At 40.2% G+C, this 13,418-nt stretch overlaps 3 protein-coding genes across 11 annotated transcripts in view; 2 read left to right on the forward strand and 1 right to left on the reverse strand.

Annotated features, from left to right (window-relative positions):
• Positions 1-13,418, reverse strand: part of nav1b (neuron navigator 1b) — a 97,098-nt gene that overhangs the window by 81,662 nt on the left and 2,018 nt on the right. The window lies entirely within an intron of this gene.
• On the forward strand, positions 18-5,111 carry LOC119020474 (cysteine and glycine-rich protein 1-like). Its single transcript, XM_037099809.1, has 6 exons — positions 18-127; positions 1,116-1,225; positions 1,697-1,865; positions 2,467-2,596; positions 2,735-2,828; positions 3,631-5,111. Exons 2-6 carry the CDS (start codon positions 1,117-1,119, stop codon positions 3,705-3,707), a joined length of 579 nt encoding a protein of 192 aa, XP_036955704.1. The 5' UTR covers positions 18-127; position 1,116; the 3' UTR covers positions 3,708-5,111.
• On the forward strand, positions 7,427-13,378 carry LOC119020473 (troponin I, slow skeletal muscle-like). Of its 4 annotated transcripts, XM_037099807.1 has the most exons (10): positions 9,630-9,645; positions 10,486-10,535; positions 10,732-10,850; positions 11,237-11,270; positions 11,445-11,451; positions 11,535-11,576; positions 11,652-11,783; positions 12,408-12,497; positions 12,658-12,834; positions 13,118-13,378. In XM_037099807.1, exons 4-10 carry the CDS (start codon positions 11,257-11,259, stop codon positions 13,220-13,222), a joined length of 567 nt encoding a protein of 188 aa, XP_036955702.1. In that variant the 5' UTR covers positions 9,630-9,645; positions 10,486-10,535; positions 10,732-10,850; positions 11,237-11,256; the 3' UTR covers positions 13,223-13,378. The 4 variants fall into 4 exon arrangements, with proteins under 4 accessions (XP_036955703.1, XP_036955700.1, XP_036955702.1 ...); XM_037099805.1 differs by lacking the exon at positions 10,732-10,850 and having other exon boundaries at positions 7,428-9,645; XM_037099808.1 differs by lacking the exons at positions 10,486-10,535; positions 10,732-10,850 and having other exon boundaries at positions 7,427-9,645.

The following is a 13,418-nucleotide window of genomic DNA, read 5'->3' on the forward strand; positions in this document are numbered from 1 at the left end:
ACTCCTCCCCTCATCAGCCTGGTGTCCACTCAGCCTCCCTCTGCTTCTCTTCATCAGACCAGTGTCTCTACTCAGCTCAGCCTTCTCTGAATACCACTGAGAGGACCGGCCTTTCACCTCAGCACAGGTAGGGTTTTTTTTTTTAAAGTCGTAAGGATACAGAAAACATTAAATATCTCAGTTTAATAGAATGATAAGTTGTTGGTGAGTTCATGTTTTGTTGATTTGAGCAGTAAAGAGTTAATTTGATGAGAAAACAAAAGCTTTTTTGTTTTTACTGAAGTCTGAATTGGTCAAATTAGGAATAAAATGCAATGAAATCAACATTTTTTGCTCAAATTTTACAAGTGAGATTTCCAGTTAAGTTAATTTTAATCAAACAACTCCAATGTGTGCCATTTTACAAGAGGCCTAACTTTATAAGTTGGATGCCTTTCAACATATTTCATCGTTTTATGAGGAGCATAAAGGGACACAACTGGTTATTAAATGTAATTCCGAATGTTTCCTGAACATCAAAAGGAAAAAACAAACAAGTAAACAACCTTGAAGAAAAGTGCCACTGCTCAAAGATGATAAAACTTTCCCAAAATAGTGTTTTTTTTATGATTTATTCTCAGAAGCATTGAGATCAAGCAATCCTCATCCGAGCCTTTTGGGTTGTCTAGGGTCACGACTGTTAACGTGTGTGATTACAAAATTGAATTCCGGGAATTTCCTGTTTATCCAGCGACCTCATAGATTGCCAACTTTCTGTGAGATGACAACATCAGACGAAGTCGTCGCCATTAAAGAGACACTTCATTCCTGAGCTCAGAGCTGACATGCAGAGTGTATTGTGATGTCATTCTGTATGGAGGTCAGTCTGGTGCTGTATCTGAGCCACAGCAGCAGGCATTTTGCATTTTACAATCAGGAATGAATAGTCAAGGACGAGGAAAGACTGAGCAGTGTATCACAGCCGACTGGTACCTCTCCTTTTATAGGAATAGTTGCATCTAGCCTCAAGTGTTGCAGATGGCGTCTGTCTGCTGACTAACAGGGATCCAGAGGAGAGACGTTATATATACAGTGAATGAAAAATGTACACAACGGGCTCTCCCGTGTGCTTACAGAATGCCTTTCGGAGGGGGAAACAAGTGCGGCTGCTGCCAGAAAACCGTCTACTTCGCTGAGGAAGTGCAGTGCGAGGGGAAGAGCTGGCACAAATCCTGTTTTCTGTGCAGTAAGTATTAGAGTTTTCAGGTAATCTGCTTTATTCCCCCTCTTGAATCCAAGGACATAAACAAGCCTGAAATCACATGTGAAGTGCCGCAGTGGAATCCAAAGTATTTGGCGTCAGAGCAGGAAAGTGAGCAACTGCAGGTTTTCACTCGGACATCTCAGCCCTTATTAGGTTCCAGTGGAAACATGTGACGAATTGGTTTTCCTTATATGGCAGAGGAAGGTACACACACTTCCCCCCACAAGTCAGCATAGACGAGCATTTATCTGAGCCAGCTTAACACATAGTGGGTATGCCATCTTCTTCTTTGAAATGTCACACATGGTTTGTAGCAATGTCACGGCTAAACATCTGCGGACAACATGCCAAGAACTGAGAGGCGTTCACTGCTGCACAGATGCTTGTGAATAAATACATGTGCATATTTGTTTTTAAAAAGAAATGTCTTGTGTTTGCTCTTTTCCTTGTAAGTGGTCTGTAAGAAGAACTTGGACAGCACAACAGTGGCCGTTCACGTGGATGAAATCTACTGCAAATCATGCTATGGCAAGAAATACGGGCCTAAAGGTTACGGTTTCGGAGGAGGAGCCGGCACTCTGAGTATGGACACGGGAGAAGGACTTGGAATCAAGCCTGAAGTGTGAGCGAAAAGAGGACTTCCTCCTCCATTATCATTATCATCATCATCATCATGGACTACTGGGGCCTATGTTCAGCATTTTTCTGATTAACACTGTCAGTGGTTTTTCTGTGGCTAATTGCCATATTGTAAAAAGTGGCCAAAAGTCAAACTTGAGTAAAAATTAAAAAAGGTATCATGTTAAAATACTGCTTCGCCAAAGACAATCACCCATGTGAAAAGTCTTAAAATATCTGATATTAAATAGACTAAAGTATCAAACATCAAAGCAAAAGTAAATGATACCTACAGTATATTTACATGTGTTTATATAAATGCTGTACTGGGGGTCCATTTATCGTTGGGCTGGCTGATCATTGTATCAGATATTCAATATTTTATTGATCACCCGAAAGAGTACGTTTGTTTTTCTATTGCAGCTGTAACAAATTAATTCAAAAGGATACTTTGGCTCATACAGCATGCAGTCTGCAAAGCAGCTAGTTATCAAATAATCGGTAGCAGCAAAAAAAAAAATTTGTAACAATCCAGCTTTTCCCTTTCCTCCTACACTTGACTTTGCCTTTCAGTCTTTTTTTAAAGCTGTTTTTCTTTCTGACAGACAAGCGCCTCATCGCCCTACAACTAACACCAACACCTCAAAGTTTGCCCAGAAACCAGGGGGCTCAGATGTGTGTCCTCGATGTGGGAAAACAGTGTACGCAGCCGAGAAGGTCATCGGAGGAGGCAATGTAAGATCGATGTACACAGTCATCTCAGTTTAGTTTAAGTAAGCAGTTTAAGTGTGCTTCAAATTCAGAAGAAGAACGGGGATTTGTTGGTTTTGTATATATTTTTGATACTGAAGCACCTCTCTTCTCTCTCATCAGTCCTGGCATAAAGCCTGCTTTCGCTGTGCCAAGTGTGGCAAAGGACTGGAGTCCACGACTGTGGCTGATAGAGACGGAGAGATCTTCTGTAAAGGTCTGTGTCTGTTAATAAGAGCTGTGGAAAATTAAATTAGATGATGGGGAGAAAAATTAATCAGCAGCTTTTCTGATTATCCAAATTCATGCCCTTGGTCTAATTTAAAAAAAGTGATTTGAGATTTGCTGACTCGTTTTGTCTTATGTGACTTTAAATTAAATACATTTGGGGGTTTGGACTGCTTGTCGGACGGAAAGAGATATTTCAAGACATCACCTTGGGCTTCGGAAAGTGTATATGAAAATGACATTTTCCTGATATCTAATAGTCCAAATTGTGTATTTTTAAAAGGATAATCTACTAAATAATAATAATAATAATAATAATAATAATAATAATAATAATAATAATAGGTAAGTATTTTTCAAAAAACAAATGTAATAAATACTGCATATAAAATCAATACTGCATCAGTGTGGTGCAGTTCTTGTAGTTGTGCTATGACTCAGATGTTCAGTGCTTCAGATTAATCAGTTAATGAGTTAACCTCGTCACATCTGACCCTCAGCCTGCAGAGAAGACGCAGTTGCTCTAAACGATTCAAGACAGAGCCCCAGTATGTCGGCAGCCCCTCTGACCTTTTGCCATTTAGTATACTTCTATTCACATTTGAACAAGACTTCATGTTTGACAGCGACCTACATTCGAATAAACCAACTGAGAACTAAAAATCACTCCGGGGTTCTGATACTGTGGCTCTGCAAATGGAGGTTTAATAAACCAATAAACCACATTTTGTGTAATCAAACTCCAGTCTGCGACCCAGTGTGCTCATCAGCCTCTGTTGTGTCATTCACAGGTTGCTATGCAAAGAACTTTGGTCCCAAGGGATTCGGCTTCGGTCAGGGAGCAGGAGCTCTGGCTCATTCCCAGTAAAGCCTGAAGCCTCGGCCCTCCCCCGGGACCGACATCTGCGCCGTGATATCCTCGCTTCCAGGATCCTTCAGTCAATACCCAGCCCATTTCACTCTGCCCTTCCTGCTCCAGCTACAGGAGAAGAGGAATCAAAGAGGCTCAAAAACACGCAGCTTTTTGTACGAGTTCACCGGCAGATTTTGCGCCGTGTGTTGAATTTGGATTATGATATCCTCAGTTTTAAAAAAAACAAAACAACAAGATATCACGCTTAACATTTTCTCACACACTGAATTCTAACTGTGTTGTTTGTGTGTGTTCAGACTTCTTAGAAGAGAACAAAGAAAGAAATTTAACTCTGCTATTGCAACACTAAGAGACACTTGCATTGTAATAACTGAGTTTGGCAAATGTTGAATTTGATTAAGATCGGGATGATTTATCGAAGCAAGAACAAAAGGAGATCAACACGCTGAAAGGCTGACAGCTGTGAAAAACAAACAGCATTATGCTTCACTTACACTGAATAAAACTTTTTTTTTGTTTCTGCCTTACATGCCAAATGGTATAGATACAGTTTTAAGAAATGCGCCACTGGTAAGACACAAAATAAATATCAGACAAAAACAAACAAAAGCTGATGGAATATTTTCTTCTCATTGCCCTGTGACACAAAATCTGGCACGCCTCACACAGCTGTCATTGTTTCTTTTTGTGGTTCTGCTGTGATGAAATCAGTGTGTATGTTTATGCGGTCCTGGGCGTGCTTCTTATTCCTTGTAATCATCATCAAACAGAGCAAAATGCCTGCTGTTGTGGTGAACAAGGGAGGCGCAGTGCTCAGACCCGTCTCTGCCTGCGCCGAGGAGGCACAGTGACCCAAGTGCCAGGCAGCTGTGGCGGTCGGGACGTCTGTTTGTTTTGGCACCGACTACAACATGTGAGTCACGTCAATGGCAAAAACTCTGAAATCTTAAGTCTGAAATCCTCCCTAAGATGAAAGTATTACACTGGGATCTGATCCTGAGCTTTATATACGCTGTGATTTATAATGAATTAGTGGAAGAAAAATGCGCTTCATCTCCAGCCTTGCAGAAATCTTGGATGTATGTTTCCTCTGAATGGTCAGCTGTATATCACACCAGAATATACCAGACATGTATAGTTATACTCCCTTCTGTCCTTTGCCCACCAGAGGGCAACAGAGAGACCAGATGGGTCAGTCAGTCAGATGAAATAATTATCTATAATAATAATAATAATAAAGATAATTTACAAGAAGTCTTCTCTTGAAGTAGTATTGTTTACTGGGTATGATTTACTACAGTACAATTTGATTTTATCATTTCTATCAATTGCAAGATTTTCAAATGTTGCTTTCTGAGGTTTTTGTATTCTCATAATAAAACAGAACTATTGTGCACAGCAGGTCTGTTTGGAAGCTTTGAATCTCTCCACATGTGTGAGGTGCTGCAGAACCTTCCAAAACTACAAACACCAGAGAACACTGTGAGAAGTGCAGTAAAAGGCATTTTTGTGCTCTCTCATGTCTGCTCTAAGTGTTAGCTTACCTGACTAACTGGTTTGCTAGCATTCAATACAGCATTATTTTTTGTGAGAAAATTGGCTGTATACTCCTGGTCCTGGACGCTGTCAGAGTTTAACTAAATGTAAACGCCTCAGTCCTGTCCTGTATCAAACTGAAGCTTCCTAAAATATTGGTATCTACTCCAGGGGTGGCGCTTTACTTCCTGTGCACGCTCCTGTTGGCTCAGCTGGCAGATTCTTGTTCTCCAAACTCTATTTATTACTATTTTTACACATTTGGGTCAAATACCAAGTTTTTATTGAGACCCACAATGGATTGGTGAAGTCTACATTTCAGATACTCCAATCACACCCCATTACAGCTTTATTAGCTTCAGCACTGGAGCAACAGCTGATAAAATCTGCTTGTAATCGTTCAGCCAGCAAGAGTGAATGGTCACTAACTCTAAATGAGCAGCCTGGATTTATCAGTCAGGGTTTGAAAGTAAGGAGTCATTACAAATTATGACACAAAATGATATTAAATCCACCCTTTTAATTAAAAATTGTATATGTTCCATATGAGAACTAGGGCTGGGTGAATTCTGTTTCATCAGGCTGTATATAAACTCTGGTTACAGCACAGTGTCACGTGTGAGAAACTACTGTACAGTAAACTACTATAATGCCCTGGCACTTGTATATGAGTCAGTGTTTCCTAGAGACAGTCCAGTAATCACACGCAGCACTTTGTTAATCCTGCTGCCATATATACGGTGGAATTATAATCAGATGCCACGAGCCAGCAGCCTGGATCTCGGTGTCATAAATCAAATCAGCATCAGGGACTTTAAAGTCCTGACTCAGCAAGAGCTAAAGAACAGACCGGCAAATTTCAATAAGCCCGTCAAATGAGAAGAATGAGACTATACAGCTACAGGCGGTGCAAACGCAATTCCACACACAGATTCATTTTACTATAAGTAAGTATAATGTAGTATATCTTTCCATAGTAGGGTCCCGTCCCCGGTGCAAGTTTGAACGTTGCACATTGACTATAAATATGAAACTGTAATAAATAGCAGGGTTGTTGGCCCAGCAGGTCACAGTCACTGTGGTCTCAAGAGGTTGACAGCTCGCCAGTTATCCCACTGAGCTGCCTGCTGATCCTCTGAGAGCAGGAGAAAACGCAGCAGCAGCCACACATATGTTGCCACAAATGTAAAGCATGTGTTTGGTGTGAAGTGCAGCAGTATTAAAATACTGTTTTTAATAAACTGCCAGAGTACGCAAAAGGCACACAGGCTACAGACCTTAGGCTGCACAATCAACCAAAATATAGCTCAGTGCAATACCCAGTTGGGTTTTTTGATTTTTGTACCAAGAAAAAAATATGTGACAAAATAGCATTATAGTGATGTAGAGTAGTGCTGCAGAGATGCCCTGACCTAAAACCTTGATTTCCAGATGTTAAAAAACATGTTTTTTGGGTAAAAAACCCAACAAATGTGACACTATCATCATTCACAGGCAAAATGATCATTCCCATTAACTGTGAATCACATAATTTTGTGATTATTTTGGCCAGAAAACATGATTAAGTTAAAAACCTGAATGACTGAGCAGAGGAACGATGTATGCTTCCATAGAGAAGGTCATGCAGCATCATGGTTGTTTGGCAATGTGCACCAGGCAAGTTGCTGTTTCGATGGTGTTAAATAATGGCCGGAACATTTTTTGCAGAACATTATGATCTTGACCACTGAACACTCAAATCTAATCAGTTCATCCAAGTGGACATTTCCGCCAAATTTGCAAATTTGTGGAAATTCCCTCTGGGCGTTTGAGATATCGCGCTCACAAGAATGGGACGCCATGAGATCACCGTGACCTTTGACCATTTAAATCTAATCAGTTCATCCTTGAGTCCAAATGAACACTTATGCCAAATTTGCAAATTTGAAGACATTCCCTCAAGGCATTCATGAGAAATCCTGTTCACAAGAAACAGGACGAGGAAGGCTGAGCCAATCAAATAAAGAGGAGTAAACCATATGGCATATTTGGGTCTACTAACACTTTAATCTTGATATTAAAAGAGACATTACGCTCATTTTCAGGTTCATGATTTTATTTTTCACCAATTAGTTTATAAGCAGAATATTAATGCTGCAACGATGAATCAATTAATTGATTGATAAGTTGTCAACTATCAACTAAATGTTTTTGATTAAAAAGTTTGATCAGTTCAAAAATTAGTTTGAGGTATTCTTCCGGAAAAAAGTGACTATTCCCTGATTCCAGCATCTTTAATGTAAATATTTTCTTCTTTTTTTTTTTATTCATCTATCACAGTAAATTGAAAATCTTTGGTTTACGGACAAAAGAAGGCATTTGAGGACGTCACCGACACAGTCTGACATTTTAAAGACCGAACAACGGATCAATTGATAAGCAGAACCCCCGGCAGATCATTCGACCATGAAAATATTCATCAGCTGCAGCCCTGGTGGAGCCACTTCAAGCAAATATGCCACAAAACATCAGAGAAAAACACCAAGACCCCCTGACAAATACAATAAAATAGTTAATAAATAACTCCACAAGAGGAATAAAATACACAACATCAACATCTGCCCAGTATTTTATCAACAGCAGCTTAGAATACTTCCATAGCAACGCAGTACCCACAGTTTGGCTTGCGTGGTTGGCACTAAACTGACGACAGAAACGCTTATTTTACATTCTCAAGTGACATACACGGAAAACAGCAGTCACAAAATATCTCAGTTAAAGTCTCTTCAGATCCAGCAAGGGAGTTTGTAGTGCTGATAAAAGGTGCAACCGCATCAGAAACCAACAGAAGCTGTTGTGGAGACTTGAGGAGTCTGAACAACTCACCAGGACACTTGTTTCTGTTTTCAATTTGTCACACATCTGCATGGAGCCAGATCCAACTTTTCCTTTTCTTTTTTTTTTTTTTAAACAATCTCAGTCCAATCTTTTACAGGTCTGCTGAGGCGGTGACTCACACACACACACACACACTTGAAATATTCGTGCATGAAAGCTTCAAACAGGACCAGACTCTTGACAACCATCCCAAAGTTCCTAGTGTTGCGACTTTCGAAAGCATTTAATGACTGTTTTTGGAATAAAGTTCTTGCAGACAGATCGAGCTGCCAAATTATTGCTGGAACTAACGATTACTTTTCATTAATCTGCCGATTATGAATAATGAATTGTCCTGGAGGACTTTTTTTGTCAGAGGCTATTTACTAAAGTGATTGCACAGCCTACAAAATGTCAAAACATGGTGAGAAAAAAGTATCCTATCCTAACAGAATCATTAATATTGCAGCTGTTCGGCTTGTTGTTGCAGCGCTTGTGGTCCAGCAAAACTGTTCATTTACATTCCCACCACTCAGCTCGACTGATTGTGATGTTGGTCGGCCTGCTGCTTTGTTTGAGATCAGAGCTCCTGTGTCACTAACAAGTGTTACTAAGCATGTGACTAACTTTCAAACCTGACTTCCAAGTGTATGCCGCTTCTGTGCAATGTGAAGACAATTACATCCGTAACACAAACCAGACAAGTGATTCTGTGGATTAATCAATGCACGTATCATCCATGCATGAGTGAACTGAGGTCTGAGAAGTCAGACACATCCATCTGTGTTTACAGTCACAAAGGCGAAGCCTGCACACAAACACAAACTGGAACTCAGTATCAAAGAGTGGCAGCATCACATGCTGTGCTGCAGTTTGTCTATGTTTAGTTGGAAGGCCTTTGCTAAATGTATACTGGAAACTGCATTCCTGCCTTAAAACCTCGGATTAGCATTGTCTGCATCTATTATCCTAATCAGACGGAGGGGGGCCCTGCTGTCTCAAGGGGGCACAGCCAGTCTCCAGCATCGGTCTTGGTAGTCAAATGACATCTGAGTAAATCATCGACAGTAACGAGACAAACCGTGTGGATGTGGCTGCTTGAAGTTTGCAAAAAGAAGTGTAACTTTTTTGTACACAGCAGCTGGTGCGCAAGAGCAGCAAAGATCCTACTCAGCGCTTCAAACAGTTTACCTCGGTAAAAAAAGAAGGGAAAAAAAAACAAAAAACAGATCAACAACCTACTGAAAACTGCTGAAGTGAAAGTTGACAAGGAAGTTGTTAATCCGGCTCTGGCACACCGGAAAGATCACACACATTTTTATAAAAGATGCAGAGAGCCGTGATCTGTCAACACAACACAAGCATCACAGTCACCGTTATCCTGAGACCAAACCCTCTCATGGTGTGTGTGTGTGTGTGTGTGTGTGTGTTTCTATTCTTGTGATAGAGAGGAGGGACAAAGGGGAGCAGGAGATAAATATTCTGGTACTTTCTTCTCTCCATCACTTTGTGTCTGCCTCCACAGCATCAACACAGGAAGGTAAGAATCAATTTAACTTTAATATAACTTTCAGAGTGTGGTGGTTTCCTCCGAGAACTGAGTTCTTACTTTTGTCTATTTGATCAATAAGATTAACCATTAAATAAAAACACTAGAATTTGGAGTCAGAGTCCATCAAACAGTCTAATACCACAAGATATGCAATTAAACACCACAGAAGATAAAGAAACTCAGTAAACTTTCACATTTGATAACTTTTTTTTTGCAACTGTTACATAACTACTGATCAGCTTCTTATCATAGTTGCTGATCAATTCAATGCCAATTAATAATTGAGTAATCAACCTCATCCTTTCAGTTCTAGTCACAATGAAAATGTTTAAATGGAAAAAATAATATCGCAACAACCATGAAGACTAACTTACTTGGATTGAAGTTGAAGTGGATTAGATTTAAGATTTTAATTTAGGTGGGCAATCCAGATAACGATAAATAAAAAGATAATTGATAAATATTGTAATAACAGTGGTACCATCGTGGATTAAGTAATCAAATCAATGTGTTTTTGGCTAGAACCTGACAAATCAAGGTATGGATTTACGTCAGTCCTGGTATCTGATTTGCTACAATAGTCTAATGCACCCAAAGGGAGAGCTATCACTGTATAGCTATTGGTGATATGATGAGTTGATTCATCAATAAGTCAATCAGTATAAAACTAGTCAGCAAATATTCTGATAATCACTTTGTCAATAAAAGTACTTTTTCAAGCAAACAAACCTCAAACATCTCATAATTCCAGCTTGAATTGCAAAATGTGGTATGTGGTAGTAAAATCAATATCTTAAATTACTGTTGTTGTCCGTTAATATCTTACAGACCAAAACGATTGCTCAAGAGAATAAACATCAGATTAATCAGCAAAAACTGTGAGTTGCAACCCTACAAAATCAAAGTGTTGACTAATTTATATATTTTCACTGTATATAAATGTATATTATCGCATACACGTTGTAGATTCTGCCTCTTTATATTGATTAATGTGCTGTTTACATGATAAAGTCTGCTTCAGACAGTGCTGTTCTGAGAAATGGGAACCCTGTCTGCATTTGTGTCTTTATCCAGTGGAGAAGTGGGGGTGAAAGCAGGAAATGTTATCTTTCTGGAACTTGCGGCTTGCGTGCTTCTCCGTGTCTGTCATCACTTTGCTTTCTGGCAGAGAAGCGTGCTATCAGCACTGAGAGGTGACCGGATGATTTGGTCCAGAGGGCCTTTCTATGAGGACGACATAAAAGTGCCACATAAACAAAACAAAGCAAAACATGCGTCATGTGAGATGTCACATACTTTAGTGGATTAATGTGTAACTCACAAATCACTGGAAGAGAATAATAAAAGTACTGGCATAACAATTAACCCTAGGTTGTAGTCTTTATAAAGATCAATATAACCATATATACTGTACGCTCTATTTTTCCACTCTTGTAACAGTATACGGTCGACTGTAGTGGAATGTTTCCATATTGAAGCTAAAAGGGAAACCTTAGTTAAGACCTGTTGGGGCTCTGGACCCAACTGGTCCCCACGGCTCACCAGTTCAGAGACAAAAGGTTTTATTTTTGTCTTCCAGGGGGAGCTGAAATAGCCAAGATGCCTGAGAAAGCGTAAGTGTATTGTGTTTCTGCTATTGTTTCCATTTGCTAATCAGAGTATTAGCTGCACACAGCAAATGGGATTCATCTATAGAAACACATAATGAATTCTGTCTATTTCATTAAGATTTTGCCATCTGTTACTGAATGCTTATTCTTTATGTCTTCCTTATTTACGACCCACAGACTGGAGGTAAGACTTCACGAGACACAACCAGAAATCAACACATGGTTACTAAAATGTCGTATTCAGTAAAAAACATTATCCTTTTGCAGAGGAAATCTAAAATCTCAGCGTCACGCAAGCTCATGCTGAAGGTGAGACCTCCGTCTAAACAGAGTGTGTCTTCATTCAGACAGACAGTGAGTCAAACATTGTGCGTCTTCTTTCAGAGCTTGATGGTTGCAAAGGCTAAAGAGGAGCTGGAGCAGGAGATCGAAGAAAAAGAGGAGCAGAAGGCCAAGTACCTGGAAGAGAAATCTCCTCATCTACAGACCAGTGGCATGTCCTTAAGCGAGCTGCAGGTATTATTTTATGTTTATGGTTTATATTTGCAAATTTAAAAAAAACCTCTTCCTTACACATAAATAATAATGAAATAATGCTGCTAAACATCTCAGGACGTAAAAAGGTTAAAAAGGTCCCACATTTTCTCTCTTTTGTGATTAAACACCAATGCCTCCAACGTAACCAAGGCTCTTTGGTTTGCCTTACTGCACAGGTGTAATAAGAAAATTATAAATGGGACATGAAGACATAAACAAGTGCACTGAGCAGCAACAAAATGCCTATTTTCATTTTTCGCCCCTCCTGCCTCACCGCAGCTCTGACGGTATAAGGCACTTTTTATGCTCTCTGCCGTGGCGCCAAACGCTAGTCTTCATGTCACAACTATCCAGTCACTGCCCTCAGCAATGCCTTTAGCACAGGCAATAAAAAAAAACTATCCAGGCTGATGTAGAAACTTGTTACAAAGTGCCTGCTCTGGCCTGCAAGAACTGACCAATCAGGGCTGCCTGAGCTGCTCAGGAGGTGGTTTCCTAAATAAAAAGCACGAAAACATTTTCTAGTAGACACCCAAAATAAAATATTAACCGTTATCATAATATGGGAACTTTAACATACCATTCATTTTACTTTCCATACAGACATTATGTCAAGAGCTGCATGCCAAAATAGATGTGGTGGACGAGGAGCGGTATGATATTGAAGCCAAAGTCCTGCACAACAGCAGAGAGGTAACTGAAGACAGACGACATCTAAAGACAAACTCACACATATCTCAGAGCTGTGACAGCCCACTGATGTAGTCCTACAAGCACCATGTGTGCAAACAGATAAAGTGTAGCTGTTACTTCCTGGGTCAAATGACGTCCTTTCTCTCTACTTTCCCCTCAGATCAAAGACCTGAACATCAAGGTACTGGACCTGCGAGGGAAGTTCAAGAGACCCAACCTGAGAAGGGTGAGGGTCTCTGCCGACGCAATCCTGCGCTCGCTACTGGGCTCCAAACACAAGGTCTCTTTGGACCTGCGAGCTAATCTTAAATCAGTCAAGAAGGAGGACGTAGAAAAGGTGAGTTCAGGAAAAATAAGAACAAAATACACACAAAGGTGAGGTGATGCTTTTGGCCAGAAGACAATGACACACAAGCTGTGGCAGAGCTGTTGCCCATGGTGATAATTCATGTTTGCACTTTAAGGCTTCGGCTGGTGTCCATTTAAGGGTGACAGTGACTGCCAAGGTGTGGAACGGATTAGTCAACATTATTTGTCTGCCAGAACAAAAAGAAACATCTGGTGCAAGGGTGAAAAGATTACGATATCACATGAGTGACTCTCTGTCTCTATCTGTGCAGGAGAAGGCGGTGGAGGTGAGCGACTGGAGGAAGAATGTGGAGGCCATGTCGGGCATGGAGGGCCGCAAGAAGATGTTTGACGTGGAGAAGGGTGCTAACCAGTAGAGGGTCCATACATAAATCCAAAAACTGTTGAATACTTGGGAGGGCCACAGACAAATCTTTGGTATTTTATTTTCAGTACATTTTCCCTTTGAACACCCGCATTTTCTGTATGTTTTGTTTCATTTTCACTGAAATAAACAGCATATGCAGACTCCATTTTTGCATCTTTCTGGTTGTACTATGTTAGTTCTATGTC

This window comes from Acanthopagrus latus, chromosome 6 (assembly GCF_904848185.1).
Source record: "Acanthopagrus latus isolate v.2019 chromosome 6, fAcaLat1.1, whole genome shotgun sequence".
Taxonomy (NCBI): domain Eukaryota; kingdom Metazoa; phylum Chordata; class Actinopteri; order Spariformes; family Sparidae; genus Acanthopagrus; species Acanthopagrus latus.

Bases quoted from the DNA above. Each gene is read 5' to 3' on its own strand.
- LOC119020474 (XM_037099809.1), top strand. From the start codon at position 1,117: ATGCCTTTCGGAGGGGGAAACAAGTGCGGCTGCTGCCAGAAAACCGTC. The intron at 1,226-1,696 runs GTAAGTATTAGA...TTTCCTTGTAAG, and splicing joins CAAATCCTGTTTTCTGTGCA to TGGTCTGTAAGAAGAACTTG. The intron at 2,597-2,734 runs GTAAGATCGATG...CTCTCTCATCAG, and splicing joins AGGTCATCGGAGGAGGCAAT to TCCTGGCATAAAGCCTGCTT.
- LOC119020473 (XM_037099804.1), top strand. From the start codon at position 10,697: ATGGGAACCCTGTCTGCATTTGTGTCTTTATCCAGTGGAGAAGTGGGG. The intron at 11,577-11,651 runs GTGAGACCTCCG...GTCTTCTTTCAG, and splicing joins CACGCAAGCTCATGCTGAAG to AGCTTGATGGTTGCAAAGGC. The intron at 11,784-12,407 runs GTATTATTTTAT...CTTTCCATACAG, and splicing joins TGTCCTTAAGCGAGCTGCAG to ACATTATGTCAAGAGCTGCA.